The 25214-nt window shown below is 43.3% G+C and overlaps 1 protein-coding gene across 1 annotated transcript; it reads right to left on the bottom strand.

Moving 5' to 3' along the window:
* Nucleotides 1-3335: 3335 nt before the first annotated feature.
* St8sia3 (ST8 alpha-N-acetyl-neuraminide alpha-2,8-sialyltransferase 3) lies at nucleotides 3336-24824 on the bottom strand. The gene is given in 6 exon segments (XM_059246124.1): nucleotides 3336-3618; nucleotides 5142-5699; nucleotides 7833-7955; nucleotides 9247-9556; nucleotides 9559-9768; nucleotides 24812-24824. Coding segments are annotated over 6 exon segments (1497 nt in total).
* Between the last annotated feature and the right edge of the window lie 390 nt (nucleotides 24825-25214).

The following is a 25214-nucleotide window of genomic DNA, read 5'->3' as shown; positions in this document are numbered from 1 at the left end:
CCAATGGTGTACTCTGTTCTAAGTAGCCAAAAAATGAGAATGTTTCTATCAAAAGAGTATAACTAACTAAACAGACCCAACCAAGTGAGGCCAACGTAGAGGGGCAGGGGGTGTGACTGTGTAGCTGCACGGACAGGAGACTCAATGGTCCCTCTGCTCTGTCCACTGCACCTGAGTCTACAAGCCTGGGGACTGTGGGAGAGACAACAAATTCTGGCTGCCTTTATGATAAGGAAGCCTTCCCATCATGACAGTGGTTACAGTTTGAAATCGTCCTGGAAAACAGAGATTTTGTAGGATCAGCTGATGGTTGCATTTCCAAACCATTGGATTAGCAGGTCAAGGGTATGGCTGATGGTAAAATAGCCAGAAAGGCTTTTACTATACAGGGAAAACTGCGATAACTATTCTGCCAACATTTTGTACCCAAGGTTTTTACAATTGGAGAGGTTTACATTGTAAAGGATTTTTTTTTTTTGAGACAGGGTTTCTCTGTGTAGTTTTGGTGCCTGTCCTAGATCTCGCTCTATAGACCAGGTTGGCCTCAAACTCACAGAGATCCGCCTGGCTCTGCCTCCCGAGTGCTGGGATTAAAGGCGTGCGCCACCACCGCCTGGGTGTAAAGGAATTTTTAAAAGTGTAAATTTGTGGTTGAATAGTATAGGAAGGCCTGGAATCTTTTTCAGATAATTCATTATTATTTGTTGTTATATTATAAACAGAATGTGAGGTTCAGCTCAAGAAATCCTTCCTAGAGGCAGGGGTTGAACTAGTCTCCAAGCCCTTCTGAGCCCAAGAGAAGTCCGTTTTCTTACGATTTTGAACTCCTATATTTATAGTGGAAGGGACAGTAGAGGACAGGAAGGGTTTCTTAGTCTAAAGTTAGGGAGCAAGGCTGTAGTAAGATTTAAAAAGTCTCCCCGAATTAAAAACAAACAAACCTCACAACATTCTGATGAGATCAAATTGAAATAGACTATCTTGGAACAATAAACTAGCTTTGGGGATTTTCTGGTCTTTTGGTACTTCGTCTTGTCCGGTGCAGAGTCCCAATTTCTATTTAGTAAGGCCTAACGGGCACATTGAGATTAAAGCTCCGGAGTCAGAAGCCAGCCTGGATAATCTTGGCATTAATATCCCTGAACTGTAGTCAAATGAACTAAGTGCTCAGGAATAGCCAAGCGTTTCAATCCTGAGGATAACAGATGCAATTCTGTCAGTTATCAGTCTCTCCATAACCCACACCCATCATGGCAGCACAGTAGCTGCATGGTGTCCCATTCTCTTTAAAGTGAGAGGGAACAGCCATGGTGTGGTTTAAAGTGAGAGGGCACAGCCATGGTGTGGTTTAAAGTGACAGCACACAGTCATGATATGGTTTTCACGTCCATGAAATTACCATTGAATTTTAAAGTTTTTTTTAAATAGCATATAATTTTAATTTTCTTATTATTCTGTGTATAGTTAGTGCTTCTTATTTTGAAATATTTACCTCTATTCCCTCTCATCTGTTTGAATGAGTGACATTCACAGGGTGTAAGCTGTGCCACGGTTGGTACTGTGTTGGGATCTGAATGGTTTTCTTGCATTAGATTGTATGTGGGTCAGATTTAGCTTCTCCCAAAGAAAAGTGCAGCTTCAGGACCAGGCGGTACACAAGCATAAGAACCGTGTGTCTCCTTATTGCACTTCTTTTTAGGCATGCTTGTTTTTTTCCCAAAGAGGGGCAGTGCAATGACAACTGAACTAACGATTTTCAAAGGAATTTACAACACTGTAAGCAACCTAGATGAGATTTCTGGAAAAGAGTGAGTTGCCCCACTGGAACATAAAACAAATGTGCTCCACAGGCACTTGGAAAGAGGAAAGAAACTCTTATTAAAATTTAACATCAACTTGGCCAGACTTTGGGTTGAATTGGAAGAACAAAGCGCTGCTCAGTGTAAAAGCCTGGGATGGGAGAGATGCAATTTCTCCTGATGCAGCTGAAGCAAGGAGAACAATGGCCAGCTGATCGCAGATTCCAAAGGTTATTTAGGACCAAGTCTCGCCACTGTATAATGGCTTTTTTTTTTTTTTTTCTGAAATGCTCGATGTATAGGCACACAGACTTGATTTCAGTGGAGACAGAGAATAATATCTACAACTGTCTCAAGGAAACCAGGCAGGTCTAGATGGTTGTTTGTGGGGATGTCACAGAAAGGATCTGACCTGACGAATGCTAACATTAGTCACACAGGGGTCAGCCTGGCCAAAGCTCTAGCTTGTCCTCCATCACAACGCTGTGCTTCTAAAATGGTCACAACACTTCCTAGAGTATATAGCTTGCAAACATACGTCTCTTTTCTTCATATTCCCCAGGCTTTTAAATCAACTAAGTACCTCTATGTTCTGAGAGTGCCCAGCCCAGTGCTTGAAATGAGATAGTTGAAGGCCCAGGCTAGAAGGTCCTTGTAGGATCTCCCACAGTTGTACTCATGCCAGCCACAGCATGGACTTTCTTTGTGACAGAAAAAGAGGCACTGTACCATATGCCACTCTACCCAGATAGACCACCCTACTGTAGAATAACAGTATGGACAAGTGAGGAATTGTTGAGACATTTTCTGTAGAATTCATCATGAAGGAAGTCATAATTTTTTCAGTTTGTCATGAAACACCAAAGTTACCCATAGTCTTGAACACATCAAGCACAGATGCAAACACATACAAGCAAAGTTAATCCAGAATTATTCCTAACAAATTATTAAATTCAATGGTACTAGGGCAACAGGATCAGGGTGGGGGAGTGGGAGGGAAGGAGAGAGAGAGAGAGAGAGAGAGAGAGAGAGAGAGAGAGAGAGAGAGAGAGAGAGAGAGAGAAGATATGCAACCTGCAAACCAGATTTTTATTTTTTTGTTTTTGAAGACTCTGACCCCCCCTGGCAAAAGAGATCCTGCTGAAGCTGGCTAGAGCTCTCTGATTATGAGGACTGTATCGGAGTAGGGCTCAAGAGAGGACAGCCATGGAGGAGACGACAGCTCATCCACACGGGAGTCAGTTTATTATTAAAATACAAACGTTCAACTATTTCAAGCCATTCTCTGTGCAGCGTACTTCCAAATGCAATATCACCTTTACCAATCAAGTCTAACTCACGTGGCTTCAACGCACTGGTCCTAAATCTGCTAAGACCATTTAAAGAGCAGTGTGGAGGAGGAAGAGAAGACATCCTTCCGTGTAAGTGGCAGACCAGCTTTGCCAGATTGTCTTTGGGGTTCTATTCTGGAGACTATTCAATTTGGTTTGGGGGGCACTTTTAAAACAGCCATTTGGCACTTTCCGTTTGGAGTTCTTAGGCACAGTGTGACAGAGTGAGCTTGGTGAGCCCTTCACCATGCATCCGATACAGCAGCTGAAACTCAGCAGGCAGCTGGTGAGACTCCTGCCACTTGGTGGTAAATTTGGTTCCTTTTTTGTCATAGTAATGGTATGGAAGATCTTCCCTTGTGTTGGGGTCAAATCCAAAAGGCCAGAATCCATACAAGTGGATCTCTTCACAGACTGCAGATGCAAGAGTGTACATAAGGATGCCTGTGCTCAGTCGTTTGGGTGACAAGTGTTTGTTTTTCCAGTACCTGGAGAATGATAAGTACATGCAGATTCACTGGTGGGTGCTGAAGGTCTCAGTCAGGTAAGTTAATATCCAGGGCTGGGAGCTAGATTTGTCTAGACTGATTAGGTTTCATGGATAGATACACTAGCCCCATTACATTGGCCTGTCCCCTTCTAGATACGATTTAAAATGTTATAAAATTGAATTAAAATGGAGCAGAATGGAGCAAAACAGTGAAGTCAAAGATTAGGGATAGGTTGGTAGATGACCCAGGTCTCTCCCCATTTTCAGTAGTGACATTGGGCTATATTTCAGTTGTTAACCTTTGGGGTCCAGTTCCATTATCTCTTCCGTTCTTGGGAATGATACCAGAGTACGTATGCTGCCCTTGTTGTAATTACTCATCACATGCATATTCTCAAAGAAAAGGTCCTAGTTTGGACTATAAATAATACAATTACCCTTCATTTTGGAAACAAACCAATTTTCTAGACCATGAGTTCTCTTTCAATGGAAGTTCAACTAAACAGATCTTAAATTTGAAAGATTTTAGGAAATAACAGGAAGCGAATATCTATTAGAGCATGAACATCTGGTTACTGGGTCTTCTAGAACCCGTCTGAACTTATAATAAGACCTGTGCTCTGGTGTGATGCCTGGGTTCCTTACATAGGAGGGCTTGGGAGTTGAGGCAATGCTCAGATGAGTCAAAGAAAAAGAGTTCTACAATTAATCTTTCCTTAAAAAATGTCCTGGATGGTTGTCTCATTTCTGGCTGCATATTAGAGTTATCTGAGAAGTTGTTAAAAACACATCAAATGCTTGGTCCTCGTCTCCCTCACCACATTGAATCTTTCAAGCACAGTCCAGATAGTAATACTGTATTTTAAAACTCTGATTTTTATAAACAGCAGAACAGAAAGTTACTGGATTAGATAAAAACGTTGAATCTCCAGCCAGTCTCCCTGTCAAGCCATAAGGCGCAGCATAGAGCTCCTTAAATACGCAAACATTTAATCACAAAAGCAGATTATGCCATTTATGATTTATCCAGGGGGTTCTTAGTCCTGCAGATCTACAAACACTTAAACACCAAACAAAAAGGGTATTTTAAAGCCAATTATCATTTTTTTCTTTTTCTTTTCTAAAGTGTTATTTTCTTTAAAAAATTGCATTGTATAATTTAGCCACTGGTGTTACCAGGATATACCTATTTGTACAAGGGGAGTTCTTGAGTTTTGATTTCTGTGACTGTGGACTAAGAGGGGGGTAGGAAAAATAAAAAAGAGTGAGTGACAAACAGACTTTTCATTTAGCACTTGGTTATAAGTTAGGAATAAACATTTAGCACTTGCTTACCAGTTAGGAATAAACTGAACTTTTTAACTAGAATAATCCATTCATTCATTAAAAAGATAAGAGTTTTCCCCAAGAACTAAACCAACCATAATGTCTAGTGAACTAGATAGCTCCCATGTCCAAGAGATTACAATATTGATTTGCCATCTGGTGGGGTATGAGTTAAATGTAATAAAATATACACACCTGTTGACATGTTGCATTATATTTCCAGGCCAAGCCAACTGGACCTTTAACTGACCTCTGTGTTCAACAAAAAAGTCAACTAATGTTCTGGTTACGGTTGCAGAAGTGTGGAAGAAAAACGCAGGGATCCAAAGAATGGCCCCATCGAGCTTTTTTAAACTGAGGAAGAAGTTGTTACGGTCTTGAATGGTTAAAAGATTGTTGTAATATTTTTCCAGGATGCTGGGGTTGAAGGTTGTGAGGTTGGTTTTCCTCCCAACATCTTTTTGGAAAGCCTCCGTAGGGGCAAAATTGCATCGAAAAACAAAATCTGATTTATCTATTTCTTGTCCACACTGACTCCCTGTCAAGATTCCACTGTTTCCAACCACGGCACAAATATTATAACGCTTATTCATAATGGGGGACACATCTGGGAGCAGTGAGCGGAAGTTATTGCTAATAGAGAAAACATATTTATGGCTGGAATAGTCATAATGCATCAGTTGTCCAATCCGAACACTATTCTTGGTCAAAGAAAAATTTTTTATTACATCGACATGCTGAAGAATTTCTTGCCTAAAATAAAAAAAGATTCATTAAATTCATTCCATTCAAAAAGAACCAAGTTTCCATCTTATGCTTCTATTTAATTCAGACAAGAACCTTAAGCATATTCAATAAGTACGAGTATACATTCATATTTGTGGGCTCCAAAGTTAGGACTGTTTTTTTTATAATGTACAGGCATGGCAATATATTTTGGTCAAGTTCTGAATGGAATATTTGGATGTTAGTAAATTCAGTGTACAGTTTAGCCACTATTTCTTGGTATTCTGGTCTACTCAAAGAATGTATTTGATTAAGGAGGAGGCAGATACCAAACTATGTTAGAAAATACAGGGAGACAATTTACACAGGCCTCAAAGAGCTCACATTAATGCACAAACATTGGTGACTTAGAGCTTGTAACTAAGGACTACTTGTTTGTTATTGGAGTGTAGTGCTCAGGGATATAAAATACTACAGGTGTCTAATAAATAGATATGGGTCAGTACATAGTACAGTACTATCTATTATTAAAATATGAAAATGGGAAGAGCAGTAGGTAGAAATGAGATGATAATCTCATTAAGGCCTGCTGAATAATGAAGCATGGATCTATTTTTCTGCTTGATTATTTGGAATTACACTTTAGTAGGATATAGCTAATAAAAAAATTAAGCCATTGAAACCTGAAAAAACACAAGAGAAAAGTAATAGTTAAAATTGACTTCAGCTGATTTCACATTGAGCTTTCTGTATAACTGTCTTCTCTTAAGTCTCAGGTACTTTAAATAGTTGAGGGACAAGCAACATGCTACTTTGCTTCACATTCTCCAGTTACAAGAAAGCAAACAAACTCCAGTGCCTTCTGTTTAAACCATAGCAGGGTGAAAAGAAATATTATCAAATTCTAGGACAATGAAGGCTGGTACAATCATTTCAGTTTTCAGTTCCCAACACAGTTCTTACAGTGGTTATAAACACAACTTAAAATGATAATGCTAAAATTAATTAAAGATTTCCTAAGAAATGGATTGAAAGGCAGGAAGTTTTGAGAAGGTAGTGTTACTTTGATTGGTAGACAGGGAGACTTGGCTCAGTATAGGAAAATACTGTAATCAAGTTAGAGATGTGTTTGGTGTGTTTGGGTGACTGGAGTAAGGTTTTCTACCTTGAAAACTGTCTGTATTGTCTGCAAAATTAAATTTAGATGAAAATCCCAAAGGCCAAAGCTGAAAAGCACTTCCATGGTTTAGAATTAATGGCCACAAACTAGTATATAATTAAGCACAAATACTTAAATAACTGTAACCATAATCCTATGATTATATCAATTAAAAAAAACTTTTTTTTTCTGAAACCATGTGTTTCTTTTGATTCTGCTAGTAGATTGTAATTTTTCAAAAGGTACAGCGACAATAAATGCCAGGGCAAAAACAAAGTTCCTTTACTGGTTTGTAAAGTAAGTGTTCACAGCTCTAATGAATACACTAGATGGCTCACATCGCATTTAGTGGCATAACAATCCCAGCGAGGAGGGGAGGGGGGAGTCTATGGTTCTGAGACCAGAATCACTGAGATTTAATTAATTTTGTTCTTCTCTACCACCTAAAACAAAACCAAACAATAAAGACAAAACTTCTTCATAAATAAAAACAGGCTATTACAGTTACTAAAGCTTCAAAGGCAAAACCCAAAGTCATGTTTACATACATATATTTGGGCCCAGCATCTCCACTAGTGATGTGATAAGGTTTCAATAAGATTGTATAACTACTTTTTTTTTTAAGTAAGGGATCATCTGCTTGCAATTAACCATTTTTTTCCCTTTTGAAAAAAAAAAAAAAGGCAAGTTGGGTGCAGCCAGACTTTACATCATGGTGTTCAGTCAAGGCCAAACTAGGAAGGATACTGGCCATCCTGATTCTTCCTTTTTAGAAGGCACTCACTGCAAGCATTTGAGAGGAATGGCCTTTCACTATCTCTGCTTGCATTTAGGATTGGACAAAGCCCATATACACTTGCAGGTGGGTGAGATGAGTTGTAGCTTTGTTTGCTTGCTTGCTTTTTGATGGTTTTGGATTTGTTTTTGTGCTGTATGTTTTATTGAGTTTCAAAATTAAGAGCAACAACAACAACCACCACCAACCTCTCTTCCTACCCTACCTTTGATGTAAAAACGCAGTCCGATTAAATGTCCACTTAGAAGGTTTCTCTTGGAGTTCATGGGTGAGAGAATTCGTAATGGGCACAAATGACGGGTCTAGAAACTTCAGCGCAAACTGTGACCTAAAGAGGAGCATGAGTTCAGACAGGCGCTGGCCTCAGCCAAGGGAACCCACGGAGCAGTGACAGCTCCAGCAACAACCGGAGGGGGCAGCTGGCACACGGGCAGGCCCACCGCACAGCCCTTCTCCTTTGGCACATTCTCTGCTTTTACACACACCCGGAAGAAAGGAAGAAAAGGGGGAACTCTTCCTCATTGTCCAGCCCTCCGGCTGTAGGGGAGACCGTAAAAAAGATGGCGGTCACGTAGACAGCCAGGGTCGAAGCCCGGTGCAGGGCTGCTGTCCGCGGCGCGGCGGGGACTTTGAGTCAGCACCGCGGACAGCAGCCTCCTCGGGCCGGACCCAGCCACCGCAGCCCGGCAGGTGAATTGATTTTTGGAGAAAGGGCAGAGGAAATTCGAGACTCCGGAGAAAGGGGTGGGGGTGGGTTTCCAGCCTTAACCTTTTCCTTCCCGAGCCCAAGTCTGATTGCACTCTCAGCCCTTAGCTGGAGACCCCAAGAGGCTGCCTGCAGCCCGGCGCTTCTGTCCAGGCCTGGCTTCTTCAGGTTCCACATCCCCGGCCCAGCTTGGCTCACAGGGTACAGCTTGTGGTTGCACCCCCGCCCATCTGGAAGCGGTGTGGGGAGAGCTCCTTGCGGGCACAGGTAGGGGTGGGGCTCCAGATGAGCTGTGCCGGAGCTGGCTGCGCCCCGCGGTGACTTCGACCGGGCGAGGGTGGGCGGCCCTCAGCATAAGGCTTGCTTCCCGCAGGGGCCGAGGAATTGCAGAAATCCAGGAAAGGAGGAGGCGGGTGGCGGCGGGGGAAGGGTCGAGGAAAAAAGCCCTAGGGGCTTCAAGAGAATAAACCTGCGCATCATTAGATGAGAAAGGGAGGAGGGGAGGGGTGTGAGAGCAGTTGGCGCCTGCGCCATTAAATCGCCCCAGCCAGGCCTTCCGAGCCCGCCGCTAGCGCACAGCCAGGGCTCCCACCTCTTGCCTTGGCCATCTCAGGGTTCAACACCCCCTCCCGCCTTCCAAACACCGCCTCTTGCTCTACCATCAACACCCCAGTTTTGAGATGGGGGAGGGGACGCAGAGGAAGAATAGGAGAAATCCAATCCCATCGATTAGGACAAAGGCTTGTAGGGGCTTTGGGTTAAAAAATAAAGTGGAGAAAGAAGGGAGAAGCAGAAAGAGGAGTGAAAGGACCACGCAGTTACCGAGAAGCCCAAACACCCTTTTCTGTCTGTCCCCCAAACACACCACCGGCCCAAGATACCCGAGGGCGCTCAGACAGAGGCCCACACTCACCGGAATCCCGCGTGGAACATGTACATTCGGGGCGCCCCCGGGCTGGCGTACTTGGGAGTGGTGAAGATGTTCTCCTTTTTCAGGGACACGTAGCTGATAAGCGATAAAATCAGCAGGGCCACGCTGAGCATGACCAGCCCTAGCACACTGGCGACTCGGGCCATTTTGCAATTTCTCATCCCGGGCTAAGCTGGGTTCAGGGAAACCGGGGAAATCGGTCCATTGAGCGGCCAGCAGCCTGCTGGCGTGTGAGTGTGTGTGTGTGTGTGTGTGTGTGCGTGCGTGTGTGCTCGCGGGCGCGTGTGAGTGTGTGTGGCGGGGGAGGGGGGGGGACCCAGGCAGTTGAGTCGCGGAGGGCAGGGGGTGGGGAACGACCTGGAGCCCCAGGAGAAGCGGGAGCCGCCCCCCCTACCCCACCCCGGGGGCAGGGGCTAGCCTGGCCCGGAACTGAGCTGGAAGATGGAGGGTCTGCGAGGCGGCGGGGCGATGGAGCACGCCGAGCAGAGCGTCTCCGGCTGCCGGCTCAGGCTCCCCCGCGCGTTTCCAGCGAGGTTGCCATCTCCGCTGCCGCCTGCAAGATAAATGTGATTGGAATAGTGTTACAGTTCGATCTAAGCACAGGATTTAATTAATGAACTCTAATCTCCTAAATAACCAGGAGGAGGAGTGCGGGGGACGGAGGGCAGAAGGGGAAGTGGGGGTGGAGAAAGGAGGCTGCGAGGCTGGAGCCCACTCCAACGGCCTCCAGGACCCCCGCTAAGGGTACAGTGGAGTAGGCGGCTGTCAGGAGACTGACGCCCAAACTTAGTTTAATGAACCATTCATTACTTTATAAAATACATCATAAAATAGGACGATAAATAACCTGATTTGCTACCGTGGAGGATAAACACCAGCTGGGTACTCAGAGATGCAATGAGAATTTTTTTTTTTTTTCCAGGAAGGCAAACGTTTAAAAGGCTTTCTCATCTCTATCAGGCATCACCCCGAGTTCCACAGGCAACACCTGCTGCAGCATCCCTGCAAGGAAGATCCAAATGGCAGCTTGGCCAGCCTGCGTTGGGAACATTTAAAAACACTCCAGAACGTCTCATCATGCTCCTTACTGTATACTTAACCATAAAGGATGGGTACTGCCTAGCAAAGTTACACGGCGATCCTTAAGTGTGGAAGGCTTGACTTTGTGTCCCTCGCTCGCCTCTCAGTGCTTGCTCTATGCACCTAGCACCAGGCTTGGGACAGTTAGGCAGCATTGACTCTCTATTGCTCACTCTTGGAACTCACCCCTAGGCCAGCCTTCTGTCTATGATAAGGTGCCCAGAAGTCAGGGCCATTACATAAGCACAAAACCCAAGTTTAAAGAGGCTTGACAGTGGGGGAGGGGTGGTAGGAAAATTCATTTTGCGTTGCTTGATCACATTGTTTTATCACATGCACATGCTGTCTATCTTAATATCCATTAGAAACGCAAATCTACCCGCTTTCAAGTCGCGCTCAGAGGTAGCTCACTGATTTCCTTAGCTTTGCTTGTTGCAGTTGGATTATGTTCTCTTCCACTCTGGCTTTACCTGTGATTTGGTCATCTCTGTACTGGCCAATAAGCACTGTTGAAAGAAGATTAGGGTGAGAAGCTGGCCTCTGAGAGCTGTGGTGGTTTGGAAGAAAATGGCCCCCAAAAGGTATTGGCACGGTTAGGAGGTGTGGCCTTGTTGGAGTAGGTGTGGTCTTGTTGGAGGAAGTGTGTCACTGTGGAGGTAGGCTTTGAGATCTCATATGTGCTCAAGTCATGCCCAGTGTCTCAGACTACTTCCGGTTGCCTGCAGATCCAGATGTAAGAACTCTCAGCTCCTTCTCCTGCACCATGTCGGCCTGCATGCTGCCTTACTTCCTGCCGTGGCAATAATGAACTAAACCTCGGAGTGAGCCCCAATTAAATGTTTTCCTTTATAAGAATTACTGTGGTCATGGTGTTTCTTCTCAGCAATAAAAACCTAACTAAGACAAGAGCCTTTTCCATAAAGCAAGTTGAGATTTCTCCAAGAGACTTCTTTGCTGTGATTCTTGCCTTTATGAAGGTGGGATCACTTAATGGTATGTGCTTTCTTAGGGACTACAAATTTACCAAAAGGGAAACTTCTTAGGCTGTGAGCTTCTGCAGAGCAAAGATCATGTTTTCTCCTCCAGTACTGTCTCATTTTGAGGGAATGTTAGTTAAATGATGGAAAACCAGGTAAACTCTCTCATCAAGTACATGTCTGGCTGTGATCAGTGACACATAGGATACTTCTGTTGTCAATGACAAAGGTGGCCACCTAGTATCCACTAAAGATGTTTACACCGAAATAAGAGGATGTGGGTCAAGAAGACACAGATAATCTTTTCCAAGTGAAGTTTTTTGTTACTCAAGGTTCAGGGGCTCAAGAGATGGCTCAGTTGGTAGAGTGCCCTCCACACAAGCGGGAAGGCCTGAGTCTAGATCTCTAGCACTCACATAAAAGGTAGGCACTGCCCTGCTAAACAGGAAAGGAGAGAGGGAAACAAGAGGGTAGGTGCATTGCTGGAGCTCATTGGCCAGCTATTTTAGCCAATGGGTTAATTCTGGGTTTAGTAAGAGAGCCTTTCTCAAAAACTTTGATTGAAGATGGATACCTGATGTCAACCTCTGGAATTTATACACACGAACAATATATGTATGATCACTTGCATGTATATGTGCTTATACCCACATGAACACATACACACACAGTTTTAGAAAAGTGTGTGCTTGGTGTGTGCTGCTCTTGTGTTGTTATGAGTAGAATGCCTGACAGAAACAGCTGGAGGAAGGAAAGGCTTATACTGCTCAGGTTTCAGTCCACCATGGTGGGGAAGACTTGTTAAGGTTCATTGCCTTAGAGGTACTTTGCTTTGATGCAGATCAGGATTCAAAGAACACTGAGATCAGAGACAGTCTGTAATCTTCAAAGTCCTGCCCTCAGACACCTACGACTATCAGCCAGGCCTGCCTCCTAAAGGTTCTCCAGCCCCCTCAAATAGACAAGAGTTCAAAACCAGGCACTGTGTGTGTATGGCCGGGGAGGGGAGGGGAGAGTGTTGCATTTCAGAGTGAAATCATGACACCTGAATAGGATGAATAAATCAGAATTCTAAATAATCACTCAAGTCTTTTTTAGAAGAGAGGATTGTGTGAGTATAAAATGCCCAAAGGACCATGACCTAAGGAGCTATCCAAAAATTTCATATGCTGGAGAAACACTTATTGAATGCGGGGAGGCATGACCTAGGGGGGTGGCTGAGGGGCCAGGGCCACGTCTGACTTCACAGCTGCCTCTGGCATCTGTGTGCTCTGTGACATGATTTGAGTTACTAGCTTCTCTGTGCTTCTGCCTGTTCATTTGCAGACCCAAGATAAAACACGCCAGGGATTAGAGGGAGATTAAACACCTTTGCCTGAATCGCAGTTATTAAATACGAGTGAAACAAATGGGGCAAGTTTTTAACATCTTTCTTTAACCCCTAAAGTGTCCTGTTACAGAATGCAGAGGGAAGGATGTACCTGGAGAGAGGCGATTTCCTGTAGAAAATAGCAAAGATCAAGAAACTTCCTTTTCCTCAATGAAACATTCCTGGGACATAGGATAGCAATTCACTCTGTCTGGATTTAAAAGTTGTTTTAGGTGCCAGGTGTGGTGGCACATGACTTTAATCCCAGTGTTTGGGAGGCAGAGGCAGGTGGATCTTTTTGTAGCATGAATCTTAAATGGTCTTATTAATAAAACCAAATCCGGAGCCAGGTATTGGGGTGACCGCTGGAAGATCAGAGAAGCAGAACGAGCCACATCCACCTCACCTTGCCAGTTCCTCAGCTGATCCTGTTTCCTCAGACTGGAAGCCTCTCAGTCTTCATCCAGAATGAATCTCAGCTGAACTGTTACTCAAAAGCCTAACCAGCTCTAGTTCCTGGTCCTCATGCCTTATATACCATTCTGCCTCCTGCCATCACTTCCTGGGATTAAAGGCATGTGTCACCATGCCTGGCTATTTCCAGTGTGACATTGAACTCACAGAGATCCAGATGGATCTCTGCCTCTGGAATGCTAGGATTAAAAGTGTGTATGTGCCACTGCCTAACCTCTATGTTTAATATTATGGCTGTTCTGTTCTCTGACCCCCAGATAAGTTTATTGCTGTGCACAATATATCAACCACATCTCTTTGAGTTCAAGGCCAGCTTGGTCTACATAGTGAAAGCTCCAGGACAGCTAGGACTATGTAGAGAGACCCTGTGTCAAAAAACAAAAACAAAACCAGCAACAAACAAACAAATACCTCTAAACGTTGTTCTAGGGACTGGAGAGATGGCTTAGCAGTTAAGAGCACTTGTTGCTCTCCTGGGGGACATAGGTTCAACTTCCAGAACCCACATGGCTCTCACAACTATCTGTAATTCAGGTCCAGGGCCCCCCTGCTGGCTTCTGCAGGCACTGCACACACGTGGTTTATAGACATATACACAGATAAACACCTATAGACAGAAAATGTAAACAGTTCTATTACTTCTGCTTAGCAAGATTCTATGAACCTTCTAATCATGATGGTGGTACTTCAGGGGACAACCACAGCTTCTGGATACAGGATTACAGCTTAAGTTAAAAATTTATTAAAGTTAAAAGTTTATTTATTTATTAAGTTAAAAATAATTAAGACTTTTAAAAAAAAGGCCCATCGAGGTTTTACATTTTCACTTTGGAAATCATCTCTGTTTGGAAGTAAAGGGGTAAAAAGAAAAAATGAAGCATACTTTGGTTTTAAACTTTTCTAGGGGAGCTGTTACTTCAGGCAGAGTATTTACTTCCTCTTGGCCCACATTTTGCAAACACGACTTTACTATTCCATGTCTCTTCACCAAGAGTGAATTCCAGACACCAAGTCATTGGAAAGTCTTGAAAAGATGATACTTTTATTATAAATATCAGCATCCATCCATCCATCCATCCATCCATCCATCCATTCATTCATTTCTGCTTCCTTTCATCAGTTCACTAAATAAAATGCATTGGTTATTCATAGTCATGCCTGATAGGATGATTTCATGATGCTGACCATCTTGTAGGGAAGGATGGACGCTTGAAGAAATGTTCTGTGAAAAGCTGGACAACTGTGAACTCATGAGAAAATGGGATGTTGCTCTGTGTCTAGACAGAATTGGTGGAGTTCTTCACCAGTCACCACTTGGGTTGGATTTTTTTAATTTTATTTTTTATTTTATATATATGAATGTTTTGCCTGCATGTGTACATATCATGTGTACCATGTGTGTGCAGTGTTTGTGGAGGCCAGAAGAGGTTGTCAGATCCCCTGAGGCTGGAGTTACAGACAGTTATAAGCTGCTATGTGGATTCTGGAAGTAAAACCCCAATCCTCTGGAAGAGCAGCCCACGCTCTTTAAAGAGGAAGTAGGATTCACCTAGCAAAGGAGTTTTAAAAGGGACCCCCTGCTGGGTGTGGTGGTGCATACCTTTAATCTTAGCAGAGGCAGAGGCCGGTGGATCTCTGTGAGTTTGAGGCCAGCCTAGTCAGCATATTGAACTCCAGGCCAGCCAGAGCAAACAGGAAGGCACCCCAGATAAAGGGATGAGGAAGGCAGGAAAGATTATGGTAGGCTTTGGGAACAGCAAGAGATATGAGACAGTTACCCCAAAAGAAGAGCCTAGAAAAGGATTTGGGGTCAGATTGTGAAGGGCTTAGGGGGGGTCACACTAACTTGACAAGTATCCTTTGTAGAGCAGAGCTGTTCAGAATCATGCAAAGCTTGCATACAGCAACGACTGTAGTTTTCTCTGCGTGGGTGGAGATGCAGCTGGAACCAGGACTGTGGGACAGTGTATATTGCTGTCCATGCAGATGCCCATTGGATATGCTCAGTGGCTCTCTAGCCTGTCAACACAGCCAAAGCCTCAGTGTGTTTTTATTTGCCAATGAACAAGTAAATGCTTCCATTATGAACTACTCCTGAATGAGCATGGAGGAGTTGACTTCCTGGATGGCTAGTGACCATACCCAGACACCACAGAGATGACAGTGCAGGGGACTCAGAAAGAGTCTCCTGGGAAACTGCTCTCTGTAACATGTGACTGGAACTCTTTCTTCTTGTTACTGACTGGCATCTTGGTTTCTAATAAGTGTGAGGATTCTGTCCTTAATTACGTCACCAGCCTGCGACGACATCTGAGCCTAAAAAGCGGATGGGCCCTCTGTGCGTTCCTCTTCTCTTTCTGCTCTTTCTCTCCTTCCATCGGTCCCCTCTCTCTCCCTCTCTCTCCCAATAAAGCTCTAAAAAGGTAACCATGGCTTGTGATTCTTCCGATCAGCACTCTCCTCCACCGGCATGGCCGCTGCAGGTGGCGGCCAGCCACGAGCAGTGCCGATTTAACCAACAATAAGTCTAGCAATGGCTGCAGAGGAAGGTTCTTGGGGTCCTCTGAGTTTTCAACTCTTATTTTCCCCTATAGAAGATAAGCACTGTATGAATTCATTGGCAGGATAAGTCACTGAGGTCAGAGAATGTGTCACAAAAGCTCTCAGATGAATAGAGCTTGGACAGACGCGTGAGGTTCTCAGAAATGGTATGGTAAGAGAGGGCAGAGCCAGCATGAACAGCTGTGCTGAGCTAAAGTGTATATCCAGGAAAACAAAGGCTTAATGGAGGCCAAGATGCAGATGAGTCTCTTTGGAGTGAACAAGATTTTCAGAACACTTAAGCATCAACCACTTTTTATTTGTCCAGTTACTATGAGGAAGATACAACTGTCTTTACCTCACGAATGAAAAAAAAATGGATCTTGAAAGAGGTTTAGAGCTAGATGTGGTAGCATACTCCCATAATCTCTGCACTTGGGAGGCTCAGGCAGGAGGATCATGGGTTTGAGGGCAGTTTGAGCTATAAGGTAAGACCCTATGTCCGACAAAAACATAGGCCAGAGCTTTACAATTTGCTCAAGGTACAAAACCCCTCTAGCTGGGAAGCCCAACCTTCTGCTAGACCACACAGTTTATAAGTAAGTCCTAGGACAGATGGAGGGTTAGAAGTTTGACCAGTCCAGGGAAGCTAGAAACAGAGACCATTTTTTTTCTATTACTATCCATGATGATGAAGATGATTGGTCTGGTGATTCATCTATCATTTCTGTCTCACTTATTGTGTGTTGGGTGTGGTACTAGGCATTTCCATCATTGACCTTGTTCAATCTATGTTCATTCCTTTGAGAACACACAGAAGGTCTCCCTAGTTTACCCTGGTTCAACTTACACGTTTCAACTTTACAATGGCATGGGAGTGACGTGGATTCAGCAGGAAGGTGTATGAAGTTCTGATTTGTTTCTGAGGCTAGCCTTCCTTTGTGATGAGTGAGAGTCTCAGCTCCTAGTCAAACACACAGTCATAGGGTGAACAGCTGAGACATTCAATAAATCACAGGAGATAGTCGACACTATTTTATTATTCTAAAATAAGCTTCATATTGGTGGATTTTACCTAAATAGAGACTAATGAAGGCAATCTGAGTGCACTTGAGGTAGGCTAGACTAGGCTAAAATGCTTGGTCAGTTAGGTGTATGAACACTTTAAATACATTTAGCTCCATGATAATTTCATTGTATAATGAGTTTATAGGAATGTAATCCTATTATAACCCAGGAGTTTCTGTAATGTTTTCCACCATTTTAAAAAGGAAGGCCCAAAACTCAGATAGAAAAAAAAAAACTTGCCTGTCAGTGTGTTCCAGAAGGGATTTGTGATCCCAGAGTCCAGAGGAGGAGAGTCAACTGCCTTAGTGATGGCATCTGCGGACTCATGAGGGAAGATAGATACGGTAGCAATTGTGGGAAGATGAAGGAAGTCAAGAGAAGACCAAAATTCTCTCCCTCTGTGGTCTGCTCTGGGGCTGGGAGAAAGCAGAGTGGGGCTGGAACTTGGGCTAACCATCCTGTGATATTGGCTGGAAACAGAATCTTCTATCCGTTCAACCAGTTAGTACCAACCCAACAGCCCAGGCTCAGAGCTCAATGCAGAAAGCAACTGAGAACCATCTGACTCCACCACTGAAGGCCAGGCCAGGGAGAATGCTGGTGTTCTAGACTGAGCACAGAGGTAGATCACACCTTGGAGTGTGTGAGCTGTGTCTGAACTGCCTAAGAGGCCATGGGTAGTGAAATTAAGTAATTACACTAAATTAGGTTAACATTAATACATGCACATATATACAATAAAGGAAGGATGGACAATGGACAGGAAAGCTTTCTCCCACTCTCAGGGTCTGAGTGACCTCCCTAGGGACAGTCAGCCACTGGTCCTCTAGACATGCTCTATACAACCCATCTGAGGCACGTGAGACATACCCACTTTACACAGGTAAATGTTGAGATCCATTGAAAACGACTCTTGTTTTAAGACTTTTTTTGTCTGTATCTCTACAAAGACCCTTTACATAGATTTTGACATTTCAGACGTTTCCAGTGATTACATTTTCTGGGAGCTGAGGAATCACTCATTTTTGTGCCTCTATACAATGCTTCCCTTAAAGCTCAGAAGGGTCTCTCTGAAAAGAACAGAAGAACTTCACAGTCTTCTTTCTTCATTGAATAAATAAAATATATTTGGAATGCTGTCTTAAGGCTGAAAAGTTTTTTTTTTCTTTCTAGTCCCTGGGAAATGATTTGGAAGGGGCTATTATGTTCAATTGTGTTAATCTCCCAGGCCCTTGCACAGAGTTTCGACTTTTCAAATATTTGCAGTGATTACTTTTTTTGGAAGCTAAGTTATTATAGTTGGAGAAGAAGCTACTTGAAAAATAATCTTACAGTTAAGTCTTAAGCTATTCAGTTGTTTATTATGCCTCTTTATCACAGTGACTACGGGCATAGAAAATCTCCCACCGTTAAAGTGGCTGAAGTATTACCAAGAGACTGGGAGAGGGCGGGGTGTAAAAAGAAATCTAATTTTACCTTTCATCTTGAGTTTTTGGAGAGTTTTTTTGCTTTTTCTTTGTGCTTCTGAAACTGTAATTGTCAACAGCATGTCTTTGAGAACAGGAGAAAGAAACAACCATTTTGTTTCCCTGTTATTATAGCAGTATAAAAGTGGCAAAATTTCCATGTAATTTTGAAAAGTGCACTGCTGTTCACTGGTTTATTGATGAGTGCTGCTTCCTCCAAGGAGACAATAGGAATTGTTGGAGATGAACTGCTAAGCATCCTCTTCCTTGGGCTTGGGTCACCATGATCAGCACATACCTATTGCTGAAATTTCTTGTCTTCTGCTCATAAGGGACTCACAGAGGTCAGAGACCACCTCACTTCCTTATATTGAGATATTCAGTCTCAGTAATAGCAAGGCAAATCTTCTATTTGATGGTCTTGCCATTGCATTTATAGTGATGTTTAAAAAGATATTTTTTTTAATTACTTTTCATAGATGGGGAAAGACATTCATGGAGATTAGCTAGCTTGTTTAAGGTCCCAGCAACTATTCAAACATTTATTTATTTACTTATTTTTAAGCAGAGTTTCATGTGGCTTGGCTCCAACTCTCTGTATAGCTAATGACCTTGAACTCCTGAGTTCCTCACCTGTACCTCCTTAGTTCTAGAATGACTACAAAATTATTCCTTTTGCACCAAGCTTGGTTGCTTTCCCTGTGAGAAGCCTGAACTGCATACACTGGAATGTGAAAGATGCTTCTCCAATGTGGATGCTTTCCCTTAGGTAAGAAGCCAAGGATGGAGTGCCTGGAGAGACTCTGGTCACCTTCTTCTGTACAAAAAACTTTCCCCTAAGGATCCATGAACAAGACAAGTGACTCTTACATGGATGAGAATGTCCATGAAAATCTGAGAAGTATCCACTATAGCTTTGTTTCAAAGATCCTATTGCTTTATGATTTTACGTGGGAAAGGACCAGAGTCTTGTGGAGGTGGTGTAGGATGAAGGGATGGCTGGCCTTGGGGCTCTGTACTTCTGTCTGAGAAGGGCAGAGGAGGTGTGGGCACATCAAGAATGCATTAGTGCCTTCTCCCTGATAGTAACTAGAGTAGAGTAGACTCAGCCAACTGGGGAAGGTAACTGATCTTCCCATAGGTACTCACACTGGTTACGTGACACCTGTCTTAACTCCTAGTTGAAACTTGATCCAACTTTCCATTTTTTTTCCCTCTGAACACTAATTATTAAGTAACAAAGAAATTCAAGCATTAGGTATGCTGTGTCTTTGACAAAGAACTGTATTTGCTAATATTTTTGTAGCTACGGACGACATGAAAACAAAAGAAAGACGTAATCCAACTCTGAGCATCTATAGTCATGTATGATTAAAGAGAGCCTCTGTGAGGCCTCAACAACCACCCCAGCAGGTGTTACTCTTCACCTGGGGCCAGGTAACTGAGAGCGCTTCTGCTCTGGTTATTGCAGATCCAACCTGGTATCTGTTGTGTAGGTGGGCATATCTGGGTACTCAAAGAGACCTCGGGGCAGTCATTGAATTCTTACGGTGCTTTTGGCTCAGATCTGGGATGCTCCTTTATCTTCCACCTGGGGAATTAGACTTCTCTCACAGATATCCCTCAGTCCTCTGCCTTCCCTTTCCTCTATAAGCACAACACTGACAACTAAATGAGAGCCACACAACATTAAACGTGTGTTTTTCAACTTTTCCAGCAGTAACACTTTTACTCTTTTTAGTTTCATGTTAGACGGCTGGTCTATTTAGCAATTTTAAACAGGATTTGCAAGACGCTGGAAACTGCATCTATTATAGATTGGGTACAAGGCTAGCTGTGAAAAAGCCAGAGTTGCAAACAGCATTAGACCTTCAGATAGTAGCTGTGAGCACTTATCAAAGGATCCTGTCTTTGTGAGTTCAGTGTGGAAGGGGATGCTGGCTCCTCGCAGGTCTTTACAGTTGATAATCACTATCTTTAGGGCCATCTTTGGGGAAAAGAAACTGACAGCTATATAAATCTTACATTTTTATAGCACTTCAATCCTTTTTTTTTTTCAAAGTGCTCTCACATCTATTATCCCATCTTGACCTCCCAAGGAAACTGTGAGCTGGGCACAGCAAGCATTTTCATCCTGATTTCACAGATAAGACACAAAAAGGTTAAATCACACAGTAAGACGGGAGTCGGGCTAAACATTCATCCCCAATGTTAAGACTGCTAGTGTCTCTACTGAAAAACTCCTCTCTCTGTTTCTTCTCTGTTCTCTACTACTCTTCCAGAACTGCTGGCTTTTAACAAATATCTCAAACTTCCTCCAATTAATTTTTAAGTTGATGAATAAAACTGGCATGCATTTATTCTGTATGCCATGATGCTTTGAAATCTGTACACACTGTGGTATATCTAACTGGTCTACCAAACAGATGCTTTGCTCTTTTGGAATGGCCTGGGTTTAAGATGATGCCACAACTGAAGGATGGCACAACTCTTTTTTCTTTAAAGTAGTTCTCAATTCTACCTGCAACGAACCCAGGCCAGTGAAAAAGTGCACATAAGCCCACATCACAGCACCAGGTCAACTGAGCCAGTTGCTGGGGACATTTCCTAAATATCTGTGTGCTTTTGGTGATTTAGATGCTCAGTAGAGATAGAAGCCCTGTTAGAAGCTCATCAGTGGCAGCTCTAATGTTAAAGCCTATGATTTTTCCCCAGGTGAGAGCCTGGGAGATTTGACACTAATGTCTTTGTTAAATTCACTCTTCTTTTGGCTTCTAGGAAATGGCACCCAGCTGATTCTCTGATGACATTTTCCCTTTCTTATCTCTTTGCCTACCTCTTTTTCTTTTCCCTGACAGGGTCTCTCTATGTAGTCCTGGTTGTTCTGGAGCTTGCTATGTAGACCAGGCTGGCCTCGAACTCACAGAGATCTTCCTGTCTTTTCCTGGGATTAAAGGCATGTACCACCACACCTGGTTTATTTTTTCCCCAACTCATCCTTCTTCTTTGTTCATTATTTTTTAATTTGTTTTTAATTTTTTTGAGGAAGGATCTCATGTCCCAGGTTGGCCTTTGATTCACTGTGTAGACAAGGATGATTTTTGAACCACTGAAGCTCCTGCCTCTACTTCCTCTGCACTGGGATTAGAGACGCACATTAGCATCCTAGTTTATTCTATGCTGAGTGCAACTCTGTAGTGCATGCTAGGCAAACACTCTATTGATTTAGCTTCATCTTCAGGCCCTCAGCCTTGCTCTTTGTACTAAAGAGTCAGACAAAGAAGAGGGAACTAGTGAGGTCCTTGTGAAAAAGGTTCATTTCCGTAAAAGGCTTGGACAGTGGAGTGTAAGCTGTGCTGAGCAGAGGCCACATCTTCAGGAACTACCACAGTAACATGCACATGTTCAATAAGTGGGTGATCACATCGCAGTGACCAATTCTCACTTCCGTGAAGTCCTGGCCTCTACTCCGGACCTTTCTGTCCAACAGCATCTTTTAGTTGTACCGTCATCTTAAACACAGGCCATCCAAAACTGATCACACCAGTTTATTTCTTCCTACAGCATAACTCTTCTGTTTTGAAATTAAATTAAACTAAATTTATGTCTATGAGTGTTTAGCCTACCTGTATGTCTGTGTACCATGTGTGTGCAGTGCCCGTGGAAGCCAGAAGAAGACATCAGATCTTCCAGGACTGGAGTTACAGAGGGTTGCGATCTGCCATGTGGGTGCTGGGAATTGAACCTCAGTCCTCTGGAGGAGCAGCCACTGCTCTTAACCAGTGAGCCACTGCTCTAGCTCCACAGAGCTCTTTTAAATGTTAGCATCCCGGGGGGTAGGGGCTTGGTCCTGCCTCAACTGAATGTATCAAGCTTTTCTGACTACCTATGGGAGGCCTTACCCTTTTGGGGGAGGGGGAGGGGGTGGGTTGAGGGGGAAAGCTGGTGGGGGGAGTGGGAGGAGGGATGAGAGGGGAATCTGTGGTTGGTATGTAAAATGAATTTTAAAAAATTTCTTAAATAAATGTAAAAAAAAGATGTTGGCATCCACATGTCTACTTCTGTGAGCCTCAACTTTATCAGCCTTGAATCTCCTTTTCGATTCTCCTTCCTTATATTGTGATCTTTCCGCTTAGCTGACCCTCCTGTGCCTGTGGCCCCTGATAGAGTAGTAGACTGTATTCTGGGCAGTGGCTGGGCCAGGGTGTGTCCACACACCTCATGGCCAGTTGTTGCTATAGGCTTGCAGTTCTCTTTGGAACACGGAGGGAAGACTTGGAGAGAATTGACTGGTAACTATACAGGAGCATCCTCTGAACCTGCTTGCTTGGGCACCGATAACTTGCTAGATTCATACTTTCAGGCCCCATAAATCATTTAGCGAAATTAAGTTTTTTCCCAACTTGAGACTCTGTCTATCCATAATCATATCAATGTTAAAAGTATTAATATTTCTTGTCTTAAAAATATTTTCATTTGCTTCTTGTCTCAATGACTGCCTCCATTGCTCCTCTCAATTCTTCCTTTTGAGACAGGGGCTCTCTATGTAGCTCAGTGTGGCCTTGGCCTGGTAAATCCTCCTGCTTTACCATGCACTAATATGCCTGGCTTCTTTCCTTCGTCGTCGTCGTCGTCGTCGTCGTCGTCGTCGTCATCGTCCTCCTCTTTTGAGACAGAGTCTCTATGTGGCCACGGCTGTCCTGGAACTTACAATGTAGACCAGGCTGACCTGGAACTCACAGATCTGACTGACCCTGTCTCCTGAGTGCTAGGACTAAAGGCACATGTCATCATGCTTGATGTCTCTTCCTTTCTTATTGTACCTTCTAACCAGAATCCTAATGACCAGGCTAAAATCAGTTAATGACCTTGTAGCACATGTATTTGATTATTCTTATTTCCCTTATCCATTGTATTTGCTCTCTCTTCCATATGAATTTCTTATCAGTAGTTTAATATCTGGGAACCTTAGTCTATCTTTTTGAAAAAAAATTTTTGTTTTCCTTAGGATTAAGAACGGAACACAGATTAAGTTATCAGGTTGTGTTTGGGGTCAACTTCACTAAGGACCAGTGAGTGAACACAGTGATGACCAGGTACAAAAAGCTACCCACCCTTTCCATGCCTGCTTCTAAACTTTACTAGTTTAGAGAACTAGCAGTAGCTCTCAGAGGTAACTGAACAAATGTAGCGGGTGAGCGTCTGTGATGCACTCATCACTGGGCATGTTTAAGTGTTCATTTTGATCCACATTTCATTACTGCTATCTCTAAGCAACTTCCTTCCTGCTCCTAATATCTACTGCCCTCTCTGTTTTCATCAGTTGTCTGTCTTCCCAATGCTTAGGACTTAAGGCTCAGCACTCTTTGCATTTTGAGTTTCACAACTGGATCACTACACTGAAATCTGGTTGTCCAGAGCTTTTGCAAACTTGTGGTTAAGACCTTAGAGCAGATCCTCACTCCTGACCAGCACCTGGGATAGGCAGTGTTGGCAGACTCCCCAACATGCATTTCCTCCTCCAGCAACTCTTAACACATTGGCCCCACTAGGATGATTCCATATTCTTTAAAAACATTTTATTAGTTCTTCGAGAATTTTGTACAATGTGTTTTGATCATATCTACCCCCTCAGCTTTTTCCAGGTCCACTCCCTTCTCTACCCATTTAAGTTTGTGCCCCTTTAAAAAAGTTAAATCCATCAAGACAAATTTGTGCTGCCCAAATATCCTAGATACGTGGTCTTCCACTGGAGCATGGTTGACTTATGGGGGGCTCTACTTTTAGAGGAAACTGACTTCCCCTCTCCCAGACAAAAGGCTCCTCAAGAAGGGGAGGAAATTCATGCCCAACTCTCCTCTTCACGAGGGGTTTGGTCTGGCATGGGCTTGCACAGGTCTTACGGGTAATGTCACAACAACTGTGCGTTCCTATGTGCAGCTACCCTGCTGTGTCCAGAAGATAGTCTTTCCTTGTAGCCATGCATTACTCTGGCTTTAAAACTCTTTCCACCCTGTTTTCTGAGATGATTCCCGAGCCTTGGAAGGAGGAGACTCACTATATACACTCCATTTAGGGCTGGGTATTTCACAGTCCTTTATTTTTACATCTTGGACAGTTGTGGGTCTCCATGTCAATCATCATTAACTGCAAATAGAAGTTTTTCTAATGAGGGTTGAGAGATGTATTAATCTATAGATATGAAGATAAATCATTAGGAGTTGGTTTAATACTATGTCAATTTAGAAGAAGAATAATAGTAGGCTGTCCTCTAGGATCTTTGACCTGTCTAGCCACAGGTTCTTGGTCCCAGTAACAGTGCCAAGTATGGCTTCCATCCATCTTGTGGAGCAGGTCTCAGAACAAACCAGAATGTGTTTGGTTACTCCCATAACACTCATACCACAATTGGACCAGTGGATATATCTTGCCAGGTCAGTCATTACTATAGCTCTCAGGGTTCACAGTTGAGTAGTAATTATGATTATTTTCCTTCTCTAGTGGCTTGTATAATACCTTCCAGATCTATAAAAGCTAGCCAGTAGGGATGAAGCTTTCAGGTAAGTACCTACCTGATATCTCCATGTTCTATGACTCAAGTATGTGGTCTCTTCAGCAATGGGTCTTACTATCAAGTTCTGAAGGGTAACCAAGAGTATTGTCAGTATCATATAGTATTTGTAACCAAGAGCATTGTCAGTAGCCTATAATATTTGTCTATATGACCTTATTTCCTAATGATTCCAAAAGAAGTAACCCATTCCTGGCATTGACTTTTTGTTTGATAGCTTGTGGTATCTAGCAGGGGCATTGTCTCCCCATTATTGTGCTGGTACGATGCTGTTTTCACTACTATAGTTCTATAGTATAACATGAAATCTGTGACGGTGATACCTCCAGGAGGGTATTTGTTGTTGTTTTTTGGGGGGTTGTTATTAATGATTATTTTGGCCATGCTGGTTTATTTGTGTTTCC

This window comes from Peromyscus eremicus, chromosome 19 (genome assembly GCF_949786415.1).
Source record: "Peromyscus eremicus chromosome 19, PerEre_H2_v1, whole genome shotgun sequence".
In the NCBI taxonomy this organism is placed as follows: Eukaryota; Metazoa; Chordata; class Mammalia; order Rodentia; family Cricetidae; genus Peromyscus; species Peromyscus eremicus.
The sequence above is the reverse complement of the archived record's forward strand: the minus strand, read 5'-3'. Positions and strand labels throughout refer to the sequence as shown.